Genomic DNA, 13890 nt, shown 5'->3' on the forward strand with positions numbered 1-13890 from the left:
TTAGAATCTGATCTCAGGTCAGAATGGGTGGCTCACCTGGTGCAGGACGTCCTTGCCCAAGATGGCTCCGAAGGGCACGTCGGCGCCCTGCTGGGGCTCGAAGGTGAACGTGCCGTTGAGCGGCGTGGTGACGATGAGCTGCTCCGTGCGGAAGAAGGGCGCGAAGCGGTCGTCGAAGAAGTCCTTCTCTTGGCGCGCGCGGCTGTCGGGCGCCGACCAGAGCTCCACGGGGTCCGTGATGATGCGCATGTAGGCCAGGCCCGAGGACGCGGCCGCCACCAGCACCAGCGTGGACAGGACGACCACCAGGGGCTGCCGCACGCAGTAGGAGCCCCAGGCGGTGAAGCCCAGCCGCAGGGCGTTCTCGAAGCGCTCGCCGAGGGTCTCGCAGCACGTCACGTCTATACAGCGGATGATAAGGGGGGGAGAAACACCAGGGGATTATTACGTTCGGATCGGAAAGGGGGTGCGAAGTGAAAGGCAGACTGAAATCATATCTCATTTCTTTGCCTTTTAAAAGTCATACATAGCTAAATGGCAGTAGCGATAGTTCAGCACAGGCGAACATAGATTTGTTCTATTTTTTTTTTAAAGAGAGTTGTAAGATTTTTACAAAGAAAAAGAAAATTATTATGTTAAAAAGACGTTAAAGACGTCTTTGGCCTGGATGGCAATTTGTTAAAAGAAGTCAAAACGTATTTGGCCTAGAATGGGTCTGAACAGACCAAGCTGCCTTGGTCCAACTGTGTTGGGAGTGTTTTTGAACATGGGGAAAACCTGGCGAAGACTAGGCAACTGAATCCTTATTCCCTACCCACTGCCAATAGATGAGTAGGCCTTATATGTCTTTCTTTCGTTTTCTCTGGTTTGTCACTTTTAGCCTTGGAAACTGACATTTTTATTTCCAGGAAGAAGGAAAAAAAAGTCTAGGCTCGTGTCCACTGTCCACTTCAATTTCGGCATACAGTAGCACTAACATTTCTCTCTCTCTGCGGATCGTCTGCAGCCTTGTTAAATTGACACACGTACAGTACACACACACACACACACACACACACACACACACACACACCTCTCTGTCGCTCAAATTAATTAGTCTCATGTCCTGCAGCTGCGTCTAGTTTCTCCCGGCCATAGAAAGCATAGGTCAGTTCCAGTCTAGTCACGTTTGACCTAATCTCTCAAGAACAGATTCTGTGCTGCGCTACAAAACAGCAGAGGGTGCTGTTTTTTCTTTTTTTGGCCGATGGGTTCCCAGATTGCTTGACCCAGCTCATCATGTGCCAACTCGTTATTATCCAAGTCAAGATTACAAATAAAAGGATGTCTGTCAGGAGGCTTTGATGGCCCGATTGCCTGACAACAACTTGGTGTGTTCACTTCAGGCCCCTAAGGTTTGCTTTGTGATTACTTGAGTTTATTTAGTTCCGTCCATCCATCCCCCATTAGCTGATACTTCATCAAGCACACAGTACAGTACTGTACCTCGGTCAGGGTCGTCATTGTTCAGAGACAGTGGGTTGTTGCTGTCCAGTATGGGGCCATATTCAGACGTGATTGTCCTTTTCCTGTAGGCAAGAAAAATATAGAAATTGTTTTAACATAAACAGCTAAAGAAATACAAAACGTCAACATAATATTGTCCAAGTTTTTTAAAGTGTTTTAAACATTGTTATAATTTAGCTATTGAAAAATAGCAGATCTACAAGATCATAGCGCGCCACCGAGTGGCGCGCTACGAGCTTGTAGGTCTGCTATTTTTGAAAAATCGTGAAGATATTTATTTCAGAAAACCGGAGGATTTAGGAGATTTTTTTTAAATTCTGAGGTCAGGCCTAAACGGGTTAAATAGATGACAGCCTACATGAGAGAGACACACTGGGTATGTGCCGGTTCTTTTTTACCTGTAGCAGTAGGCTCCCAGCACAGCGGCGACGAAGAGGAGGAGGAAAGCCAAATAGGAGATCCACATGATCACGTACATGGCGTCGACGCCGAGGATGGTCCAGGGAGGAGGCAGAGGAGGGGGGACAGGCTCGGGCCCGCAGGCCTCGTCGCAGTCCTGACAGGAACACGGGCCCGAGCCGTCGTCCAGGCCCTCCGTGCAGGCAAACGTCTCGTTGTTCATGGGCGTGAAGCCGGACACCGGGGCATCTGCAGAATGTAGTTATTAATAATAATAAAACTTTATTTGTATAGCACCTTTCATGACATGAAATGCAGCTCAAAGTGCTTTACAGAGCAATGGAGAAAAAGAAAAGAAAAGCAAGGCAACGACATTAAAAAACAAGCAGTAATGCAATACAGTGAGGACATGAATAACAAAAAAAATAAAGATCAATTAAAAGCAATGTTGTAGAAGTGGGTCTTGAGCTGTGCTTTAAAAATGTCTACAGAGGCTGCCTGACGAAGGTCCACTGTACCTTCGAGCTTGTTCCATGCCGACGGCCCGTAGAAGCAAAAAGCTGCTTCCACATATTTTTTTGTTGCCATTTTTTTAGGCAAAGCGAGCAGGCCAGCAGTGGAAGATCTTAGGGGGCGGTTTGGGACATATTTAGGCAGGCAGTCATGTAGGTAGGAAGGTGCGAGACCATTGAGAGCTTTATACACAAGTAAAATAATTTTAAAATCAATCCTAAAAAGTCTTAGATCGAAAAGACTTGACAGGATGTTGTGGATGAAGTTTCAAGTTTCCAGTTTATATACAAGAAAAGGGCAATATACAGTATAAGAATGAATCGTAGTTATCACTGGTCATAAGAGGTTTCTCTCGGGTGGTCGGTCTACTAGTTAGCTCGTATCTCGTCTCACATGTATCAACAAACTGAAGAAGAGCACATTCATTCACCGGATATCCGGCGCTATAGTTCAAAGGCATTGTGGGAAATGCAGTTCCAGCAAACGTCCGGTAAATGAGTACTAACAGAAACAGCTATTCTAAATTAATTCAATTCTTTGTATGTATCCCAAATAGTTACAACACTGCAAGGCCAAAACGGCACCAACGTGTCAAGGTGATGATTGCATTCTCAAAGACTACTTTCCAATTCCATTGGTTCGATATTTTTCGAAACAACACACAGACGGTGTTCAATAGCACTGATTTATTGAAGAAAGAAATATCAATAACCTAAAAGATTATGAGGTTTCCCTCCCGACAGCAACGATATAATATAGGACAACAGAGTAATCTGCTGTAGTACTAAAAAGCGATTTACCAGAGAATTTGGGGATTATGGAGAAAGGACTCTGGCCGTTATTGATGTCAAACATGAACTGGATCCAGTTGGTGGCGTTGCAGTCCTTGGCCTCTTTACCACACAGCAGTGACAGGGCCTGCACGTTGGTGGAAGGATTCTCCACGTCCTTACAAGCATTGTACATGGCTGCAAAATAGAAAAGACATCAGACTTGACTTATCTTTGAACCATGGAACGTCAACAATGCCCCACCCCGGACAAAACCCCCATTCCCGCTGCCGGGTTTAGTTGTGCAACAACAAAGCACGACTGATAACACCGAATTCCAGAACTTATTTGAATGAATAAATTGTGATTTGAACCAATTTGTGTTGTAGAGTTGTTACAATATGTTTAACCCATTCTGAACGGGAACCCATTTTGGTGTTAGCACTATGTTATGCTTTAGCTATTGAAAAATAGCAAATCTACAAGCTCATAGCGCGCCACCGAGTGGCGCGCTACGAGCTTGTAGGTCTGCTATTTTTGAAAAATCGAAGAACGACTGACATTTTTAGAATCTGATCTCAGGTCAGAATGGGTTAATACACTATAACTTATTCATCTGCAGTGGTTGGAGGTGCTGTAACTGCTCATTGAGGAAAAAATAGACCCTGGACACATACTAAAGTAGTATTTCCGGAAGCTCATGTGCAATATATCCTCTCTAGCAAAACTGGGTATCTTTTTGGTAAAACCAGAAAATGAGAAATTACGGAAGTATTAATTATTATGTCCATATAAAGAACTAATGGGGCTGATTTTTATTTTCTAAACACCTCACCTCAGGATAAAAGAAAGCAAGCCCCCCTCTGCACGGTAGGTGTATAAAAGCACGACTTGATAAGCGAGGGTAGAAGAGATTGGGAAATGAAGGGGAGGTCATGTGTGCAGTTCAAGTTCATTCAATATAAAGCAAGGCTCCATTTGCTAAATATAGGACAAATGGACAATAGCGACCATTAGTCACCCCCAGGGTAGCACGAGGCAGCGCCTGAGTGGAAGTAAGGAAGTTATGCAGTTTACTACTCAGCACCATTCATCTGACGTGCACAGAAAAATGTGCCGAGTAGTCAAGTACAACTTGTTCCCTTGTGTCCTGAGACTCCTGACCATGTCATAGCAACTGTCATTACTATTTGGCAATATTGCACTTACTCCCATGAACCCTAGGGTCCCAATTCTGTCACGTGTTATGTCCTAATAGACATTAATATTCGCCACTTGCAATGCAACGTGTATGTCGTCTCTGTCGGGTCCAAAACTGTCCTTTTCAGGATTCAAATGTACACGCTCAAAACACGTCGATTCGCAGCGCATTTGGAGCTTGTAGATCTGCTACGTTGATGCTTTAGTATGATCGAGCAGGACGTACATTTACAAAAAGTTATAATGAGAAGATAAGAGGTTTCTGCCCGACAGCGACGATATGCATGTTGATCTGCAATTTTGGGGGAAGAGATTTGGTGTAGAGGGGAGGGGGGGGACCAAGTACAGACCCCCGGGAGAACCCTGTCAGTGAAGTAGTAGTAGTTTAATAAATAAAAAAAATGACATTATGTGACCAGACTGCCGCTGTATGAACTTACCATTAGCAAATGTCTGTCCGATGTAGTACTCCACCTCCGTCACATCGACAGCGGACGTGTTCAGCTCGGGTTCGGGGCCAAACTGGGTGGCCTTCATGAACTCACTCTGGTGCGGGCTGCAGGTCAGCTCACAGAACAGGTTCATCAGGTTGAAGAAACAGGCAGGGCATCTGCACACAGTAGCAGAGGAAGACAATCAAACTGTGGAAATGACCTCTCCGGACTATAAGAGATTTTAAAGAGTGACCGTGAATCTTAAATAGAAAAATGAAGACGGCGAGTCAAAAAAAAAAAAAAATAATCCGGACAACGCTACTTGCCAACTTGTGTACTAAATCATAAGAATCGGGTTCGCGGAAATAATGTCAACATGTGTGTTGGTGCTTTCAAATCAAACCCTCTCAAGATATGAAGCATACAGGGCAGATTGGGCAGTTAAACAGTACAGTGCAGCACTAAACATTGTTTTATTAATTTATTTGACTTTTTACCCCTTTTTCTCCCCCAAAATTGATTCCTCCCCACACACATTTCTGTGTGTGTCACTGCTGCTGTAATCTTACTGACTCACCTGCCGCCCCAGCCCGTGGATTACGTGCAGTGACTATTTTCAGCCTCCGCGCAGATCTACAAGCTTGTGGCGCGCTACGAGCTTGTAGGTCTGCAATATTTGAAAAACTAAGGACGACTGACATAGAAACATGGCTTTTTCAGAAAACTGTCAGCGTGTAGAAGACATTTTTAGAATCTGATCTCAAGTCAGAATGGGTTAACATTACAGGCCCATAATCATACCGAGACAGGAACTGAAGAGGCAGCTGCAGGCTCCGTTTGAGCGTACCGAGCTGAGCCACGTCACAGCACAAGCTTTGGTTTCCATAGACATAGCCAGGACACAGCTCCTACGTGAAAAAAACCAAGCACATCCTCAGTGAGCTTCGTGAAGGTACAGTTCCACTTGAATATGATGCAGAATGTTGGTTCCAGTGTTGACCGTGTGTGTGTGTGTGTGTGTGTGTGTACTTACCGCGAGAAGTTCATTGCCTTCAGCAGGCAACGCTATGGGCAGACCGGTGTAATTGCAGTTGTACTTCTTCCCTGCAACGGGAGAGTCTCCACACTCACCGTACCACACACAGTGCTGGGCCTGAACCTGAGACAAAAGGCAACACATTACTGGACAATCATTTCTCTTGTGTGATTTTTGGCTTAAATCCGATTTGGCCATCATGACAGCTTCATGGTTTAAACTCTGCAGAAAGTCCCCAATCCCCATTTCCAACTTTTTTTTTGATGGGGTGGCGAGTTCCACCAAGATGCAATTACAATACAATTATCTTAGTTAAGATATGGAGCATAACCCCAATTTGCATTTTACATCATTTACAATTTCTGCCCTGAAGAGAGCCCAAAATACAGTATGCATTATCATAGCAAAGGATCAAACCATTCTAATCTGGGGTTTCAGGCTAACTATTGTGTTTCACTTTGAAGTTAAAGCTTGGTTTATACTCTGATGGTTGCTGTGTCGTGCACAGAAATTAGATTATTTTACAAGCTCACCACGTGCAAGGCATTGTGAAGATAGTCTAATTTTGGTATTAAACAGTTTAAAAGGTGACCAAAGTTAGTCATGGTTAGTCATGTTTCATTTCCTTTGTTTACAGAACCTGTAATTAAAAATCTTACTTCTGCAAACAACAACTGGCCTCATCATCTCGACAGACCTGTCGAGTCTCGACAGACCTGCTGTATCCAAATATTTGTGCTGAGCGCAGGCTGACTGCATCATGTGCTTAGTAGCTTCTATTGACTGAAGCTTCTAAAAAAAAGTGTGTGTGTGGAGGGGGGGGGGGGGGACACTACTCTATACACTATAATTTAATTTGGCTTTGATACTTGATTTTTTTTTATTTTATCTGTAGTGTATCATTTGTAGGGAGGGGGGGGTATGTTATCCTAACAAAAATAAAACATCTTAATGGGCTGAAGTTTGCGACTGCAAAATAAATCTTGCAGCTTGTCTGCAATCTGTCTAACCAGCTCTTCTCTTCGGTTAGCTGACTATTCAGCTTTAGCCCTCTTGCACGTGCTCCGTGCTCCCAGTCCTCTGAGAGGGGCAAAAAGAGAGGGGTGCGTTAGGGAACTTCACTTCGCTTGCACAATGTTTTATGACTTAGGCTACCGCTTACCCTCTGTCCTAGTCCGAGCTAAGTTCAAGGACACCATTCAAATGCCACTATATTTCCACAATTTGTTTTTTTCAGAGGCACTGAAGTGCACCAAACCATATTATGCACAGGTTGGGAGCTGACTACTTTGGGCGTTTCACCAAACTGGAAGGACTGAATGTAATCTCAGAGCTGCCTATACACATCCTAATGGAAAATAACCCTAGGTTCCTTTGGACACAGGCTGATAAAGAAAATAGAGGGGTACGGATACCAGTCTTTCGTTCCCGATACAAAATGCCCTTGAGTATCAGTCGATACAGAGTACCAATGCCTGTGTGTTCCTTGAGAGCGTTCCAAATAGACACTTACAGCTCTGTAACTCTTCCAAACAAATGGAACCAAATTTAATTTGTACACTCTCACTCAGAGTTATGGGCGTCTGACTGTCCTTGAAATTAAATAGTTTGAGAACCATGGAATAAATCAAAATGCCATGAATAATTGTGGAGGTACAAGTTTGTAAACTAATAATGTATATAGTACAGTTATATAGTACCTCAATCATGCCGTTGCAGTACCCAACTGCATCAGACAAAGACCCCCTCTCTCCACACACAGTCACATACCCCTCCAAACTTGTCAAGGCAGATGGCTCCCCACCCAAAGTCGGTTTCTGTTGACGGTTTCACCCCGTTTTAGGGAGTTTTTCCTTTCTGCCATCCTAACTCTTAAGAGCTTCATGCCATGAGGTTAGGTCTCAATAAATCCAAGAGTGTGCTCTTGAAATAATGCTTTAATGTATACTATCATGAGATAACCAAAGTCAATCTACAAACCCCATGTCTTCAGCCCTACAAGCAGAGCTGTAGTGTAGACTAGTATTATTGAACCATGATGATTGCAAGGGCTTATAGGCCTAGTATATAAAATCACTAAAGCCACAGTTCCATAATCCGTTTTTATTTTATTGGAGCCATTTTTATAACTGGTTATAAAATTAAATAACCCAATTTGAACAGTGAAACAAACACGAATGTTAAACAAATAAAATGAGACAAGTGGCCATGTGCATTTCAGTGCATTCTAGAAAGCCGTTTTCAAGACCTCGTTCTACTGCCCTGCTGTATTGTTATGTTTTTGACCCTTCAACAGTCTTATCAGGAACAGCATCACACGTTTGGCAACTTATCAACATATCCAATGTGCTGTTTCAGGCTTCAGCTTTGTTTAGAACGGAATTTGCTCTGTAGCCTAACCTACTGTACATAGTGACATAGTTATCTATGAATTACTAAAGGACAGCAAACTAAAACACAGAGGTGAAGTGAGGACAATGTTTAAGTATGTGACGGTGGATCACATTATCTAACCAAATCAAACATTTTATTCCACATAATCTTCCCCCCTACATTAAGAGCTGCCCAATCCATTGAGATTTTTAAGTCCCTTCTTAAAACTCACCATTATCTGATTTTAAATGGTTACATATTCTTATTGTCTGTAATGCTTGATGTAATTTACTGAAATGTGCTATATAAATAAAGGTTGATTTGATACATGAAATGTATGCAATATCACAGCCAGTCTAGGGCATTCTAGGGACACTAAACCCTCAACCATCCCTTTTCTGGACCCTCGATCGGTTACCTTTTCTGTATTTTGGACGGGGCAAACCTAACCACTGTCTTTGTGTGCCTGATGTAATAACCACAAATAATGTGTCATCACAAATAGCAGCACAGTAGAATCATCAATGTTAAATGTATCCATTTCTAACGCAAGAGATTATAATGGACTAGTAAACTCTCATGCCTCGGATGCCTGGCCCTGGATGTTACTGTTTATAGCTACCTATCTAGGTTGGGTTGTGTGTGTCAGAGGATTATTATGTCAGAGGATTATTGCCAGACCAGTGTGCAGAGTATCATTTTAGCTAACGTTCTCTTGTGTTGGACTGGATGCCTATAGGCTGTCACTTCAAAGGGGGGAGACAGTAACACATTCCACAGCGTTGTTGTCATCCCAACCAGCAGCATCGCATCTTGACAAGACACTGTGAACAATGTGTTCTCCCCAGATATACTGCATTGATCTGGATCTCAAGTTGTAGCCGGCGTGCTAAAACAGTTCATTCAGCTAGCTATAATAAAACCACATTATTTTCCCATCTCCCTACACTAACACGGGGGCCAGACAGTTAATAATTATAGAGTACAGCAGCGAAATTAACAGCCACAACAGCCCTCATTTACAAACTAGCATAAGTCGCGCGCACAAACAAAACACGCCAGGCTCACATGATAATAATAAGCAACAGCCAACAGGGCTGACTCAGTCGTCTTTTATGTCGGTATAGAAAGAGACGAACGTCAACAAACTTACCCACTGGTAATGTCCCACTGCCAAGAGAACGAAGAGGAGACACAGAAAGGGATTGTTTTTCTCAGCTAACAGCCCCATACCTCCCACACTGAACACACAACAGCCAACTGAGTGAACTGACCAAAAGCTCTGCTGCTGATCAACTTTCACGTTTCCTGTTATTGCTTTCTTCTTCTTTGTAGCTTTGTTATGGGCGGAGACAACCCCAATCCCTCGATTGGTGCCGCCACCTGGTGCTGTGATGTGGAACATCCACAACAGTCTGTTGTGGATGGAGAATGTTTTTGCAATGCACGGTACCGCTTAAACGTTGTTGGTTGACTAAAGTTCACCTTCTCAAACCATGCACTTTTTTTAAGTCGCTCAGTTCTATATTAGTTATTCAGGCTGTTAGCGTATTCAAATAATCCGTTTCACAGGTAAAAAATAAAAGCTAAATGGTTATTTCACACACAAATGTATTTACAATAACTCGATCCACAAATGTATAAACAGTATAATAACAGGCAACAGCTAAATACATGAAAATAAATCAATATAAAGTATTTACAAAGATCAACATATTTACAAGTCTCAGGGCATCAAGCCCTCACTCTTTAAAGGGATAGTTCAGAATTTTTGAACATAAGCTGTAAATAAAAAGCATAAAAATCCACTGTAGACATGTTATGAGCTACTCCCTGTCAAGAAATTCCTTGCAGATGATTTTTTCCTAAGTGCTGGAGTTTGGAAGTGCTCGTTGACTATCACTCAACAGCCCATGTGTACCACCTGTTTAGAATTTGCACATAATGCAGGAGGCAGGAGTAGGAGGTTGCTTTACTGATAACGAGTGCTTCCAAACTCTGACACTTAAAAAAAGAATCATCTGCAAGGAAATTCTTGACAGGAATTAGCTCATAACATGTCAACGGTGGATTTATTTTATGAAAAACACTTTGCAGATAGTAAGACGTTAATTCAAGCTTTTCGCACAGCTGCAATGTTGGTGAGTTTGACGTTATTTTATACAATTAAATAGGACTTTTCTGTTTTGACGAATGAGCTGTCTATGGGAAGTTGCTGGCAAGATGGCAGCCGTGTGCATAACATCAATGCAACCCATCCAGCCTCCTGCATTCACAAACACCCACTGCAGGTCTTCATCTGGTAGAATGTGACCTGGATACTTGTTCCTAAGTTCAACGACCACTTTGGAGAAGACCTAGTCGGGATCCTGACCTGCGTACCACTGGGCGAGTTCTGCGCCCTCTTGTCCATTGAACAGATATGGACTTGTCCAGCCAGTAGTAGTCTTTTAGGGTGGATGAACCCACCCTAAACAAGGCCTGGGTTCAAGGGCATGGCCAGTTGATGTCCATACACCTGGGCCAAAACGTTGTCCCACTTGAAGGTCACCACAGATTTCCTCGGCTTCCTCCTCGCCACTCTAACCCTAGGAGGAACGGGTGACTCGAGAGAATCAGACTCAGAATCAGGTATGATTACGAGTCTGATTCTCTCGTGGGTCTCCCGTTCGAACTCCTGCACCTGTGTAGAAAAGAAAAAAGAAAATGAGTTAGGAGCATACAAAGATTTGAAATCTTATATTGTAATTGTTAAGAAGCTGTTATCATTGTATTTGTTTACATACATATATATCGTTGCTGTCGGGAGGAAACCACCTAACTCCATTTTTGATTTTTCTTATTTTCTTTCAGTGCTATTGAACACCCTTTATGTCTGTGTGTCGTTTTGAAAATATTTAACCAATTAAAAGTAGTAAAAACCCTTTGGACAAAATCTCTTGACTCCATTGGACCCTCAAACTCCCCTCTCATGCAAGTAATAGATAATATATAAAAGTCACAACACCAACTTTGATGAGGCAGTATTGCTTTGTTTTCAAAATATATAATATAAAATTTAATTTCCTGAAAAATGAACATTTTGGAGTTGTAACTAACGTATTACTAACGTATTATTAATGAAACACTCGTACCTGAACTTGAGGGTTAAATGTGACTCTCTTCACAGGCTTCTTGGAGCTGGAGGTGCCACAGACTGTCTCTATAGAGTGCTGTATCCCTCGTCGTTTACTGCAACCTGGCAGAAGAGAATAGTGTTAACCATCTTAATACTTATTTCAGATTAACTACTACTTAATATAGAGCTGGTAGTAAAATCAAAATATGGTTACCAAAAATATATATTTTTTTAATCAAAGAGCTTGAGAGATGGGGAAACCCCAGTTGTATTAAATAGACATTTCACGAAATACCTTTCGGGGGTAGGTTTCCTTCAAAACCTAGCTGCAGATAATTCGTTCAATTTATTTATACAACCGTGGTTAACGTTACTGAACAAACACTCTAAGCGATGCTTATCAGAATATAGTGTAACCGGTGTAGTCTGTCTCTCTCTGCGTTGTGTTGAATGGACAGACGGACCCAGAACTCTCTTTGGAAACCACGTTTTATTCTGACATGGAATAGTCACAGACACGTCTCCATGTTAATTCTTAATGCAAGGACTCCTCTCTCGTTCCATGCGGAAATACATAAGCAAGAGCTACAGTAACACAACACATAATACTACGTAACATACCTGACAAGGAATAATCACAGACACGTCTCCACGTTAGTTCTTAATGCAAGGACTGTGACCAGCTGTGACCTCTAATGCATCTTATACACATGAACCATGGAGGATTAAGTCAGGTAGAAGCACTTATTTGTATCATATTTTGTGTAATTATATAACACTGTTACAATAGAACTTTTTCTATTAAAACAAAAAGGCACAATAACAATAGCATGTCATTTGTGTGTAGCATGTCCATTTAACATTATAGTAAAACACATGTATGAGGAAATGACATTCATTCCTCATATAATCATGAAACACTTACCTCCAGTGTGGGTCCTGCAGCTGGGAGTGGCAGGATGGCACCAATCATCTTCAGATCAACCTGGAAATTAAACAGATGAGAATATTGTTATTTATTTAGTTCTCCAAGATTAATCTGATTTAACACACACACACACACACACACACACACACACACACACACACACACACACACAGACAGAGAGAGAGAGAGAGAGAGAGAGAGAGAGAGAGAGAAAGCAGGCCGCAGTTAATGTCCTTTTCACATATATTGCATTTAGCTGGACAGAGCAATGGACACGTTTCAACCTAACAGGTGTCCCTCTGGAAGACCATGTTGGTTTTAATATAGCCTACAGTCATTAGGCCAAGCCAAGGACCACCATTTTATACTACAGTACAATCTCACTGTAAAGTCACTTTACAGTCAATTTAACTCTGAGAGGACGATGTCGTCCTGGACACAAAAAAGTGTTAGCCAGAAAGGAGCCAATGGTCAAGCCATTTGGTTACATTTGTACAAGTCACTCTCCACGTTACAGACCCGTAATACGTTTAACGTCCAGTCTATTTTCAAATCCAAACGTGCATATGTAGTAGTAACACTGTACATGGATAGACAGTCCGGGTTACCGGATCTAATTTAAAATCAAAACAATTTAGCTAGCTACATTTACTCTGCCGTTAACACAAGTTCAAATGATAACATCAAAATAAGAACCACAATACAATAAATAACAAAGGGCAGAGCCCGTTGGAAGTTAGAAGTCCACTTTAGAGCTAAAGTAACCGGCTTCCATTTTTAAACGCCCGTTGTTGGAGCACAGCCACGGGAGGCATAGTATCATCCGACAGAGGTGCGCTGCGGGTCGGGAGAGGGTTGCGGTTAGGTTTAGGTGTCTGCCCCGGGGAAGGTTAGGGTTAGGGTGAGGGAGGAGGTAGGAATTGTCGTTCGGACCAATGCTGCGTCGGATGAAAGTACTGCACTCCACGGCCACAGGCTCCCATACAAAACCGTAGTGTGGTCTACTGGCTAAACACATTAGCAGGGACTCCCCTGAACCACCTCAGGTTTCCTATGGTCAAGTTCAAGACAGAAGGCTTTGAACTTTAGTCTTCGACACAAAAGTCGAAAGGTTAACTACTCTATTCAATCTATTCAATACACAACAACAGGGGGTGTTACTGTGTATTGAACAGATGAGTTTACTATCAATAGAGTGCTGTCATGTGGGCGACATTTACATAACTAATGGGGTATTCGGTTCATTATGTAAATCACAGTAACAGTGGCCGACATGACAGTAGCTACAGAAGTTACAGAACGGTTGCTAAATGTCTTGAACGTGATCTGACACCGTGATGTCATGTAAACGCTGTATTACAATACCCAAAATCGGTCATTCCAGCATGGCGATGTTACCGTGAAATTGGTGACCTGCTGAAATAGGTCATATAACACATCATATAACGTCAGTGTCCATTCCATACGTAAATCTTTGCTGTTTGTTTATTAGCACTTATAGCAGTCTAACCTAGCGGTATTTAGGCCATGTGTCAAAGACAAGAAGTCCACAAGATGATCAGTGATCACATATTTCGTCAGGTCACCAATTTCACCGTAACACTGCCGTGTCA

At 42.5% G+C, this 13890-nt stretch overlaps 1 protein-coding gene across 1 annotated transcript in view; it reads right to left on the reverse strand.

Moving 5' to 3' along the window:
- The window catches only part of npc1 (Niemann-Pick disease, type C1), a 34435-nt gene extending 24931 nt beyond the window's left edge, over positions 1-9504 (reverse strand). The window contains exons 1-8 of the mRNA XM_083781870.1: positions 9385-9504; positions 5856-5981; positions 5624-5730; positions 4829-4998; positions 3219-3386; positions 1905-2154; positions 1486-1568; positions 37-401 (exon numbers count right to left, since the gene is read on the reverse strand). Of these exons, the coding sequence (XP_083637996.1) occupies positions 37-401; positions 1486-1568; positions 1905-2154; positions 3219-3386; positions 4829-4998; positions 5624-5730; positions 5856-5981; positions 9385-9462 (1347 nt within the window). The 5' untranslated portion in view covers positions 9463-9504. The remainder of the gene's footprint in view (positions 1-36; positions 402-1485; positions 1569-1904; positions 2155-3218; positions 3387-4828; positions 4999-5623; positions 5731-5855; positions 5982-9384) is intronic.
- Positions 9505-13890: the final 4386 nt, after the last annotated feature.

This window comes from Protomyctophum parallelum (assembly GCF_964188405.1).
Source record: "Protomyctophum parallelum genome assembly, chromosome: 14".
In the NCBI taxonomy this organism is placed as follows: Eukaryota; Metazoa; Chordata; class Actinopteri; order Myctophiformes; family Myctophidae; genus Protomyctophum; species Protomyctophum parallelum.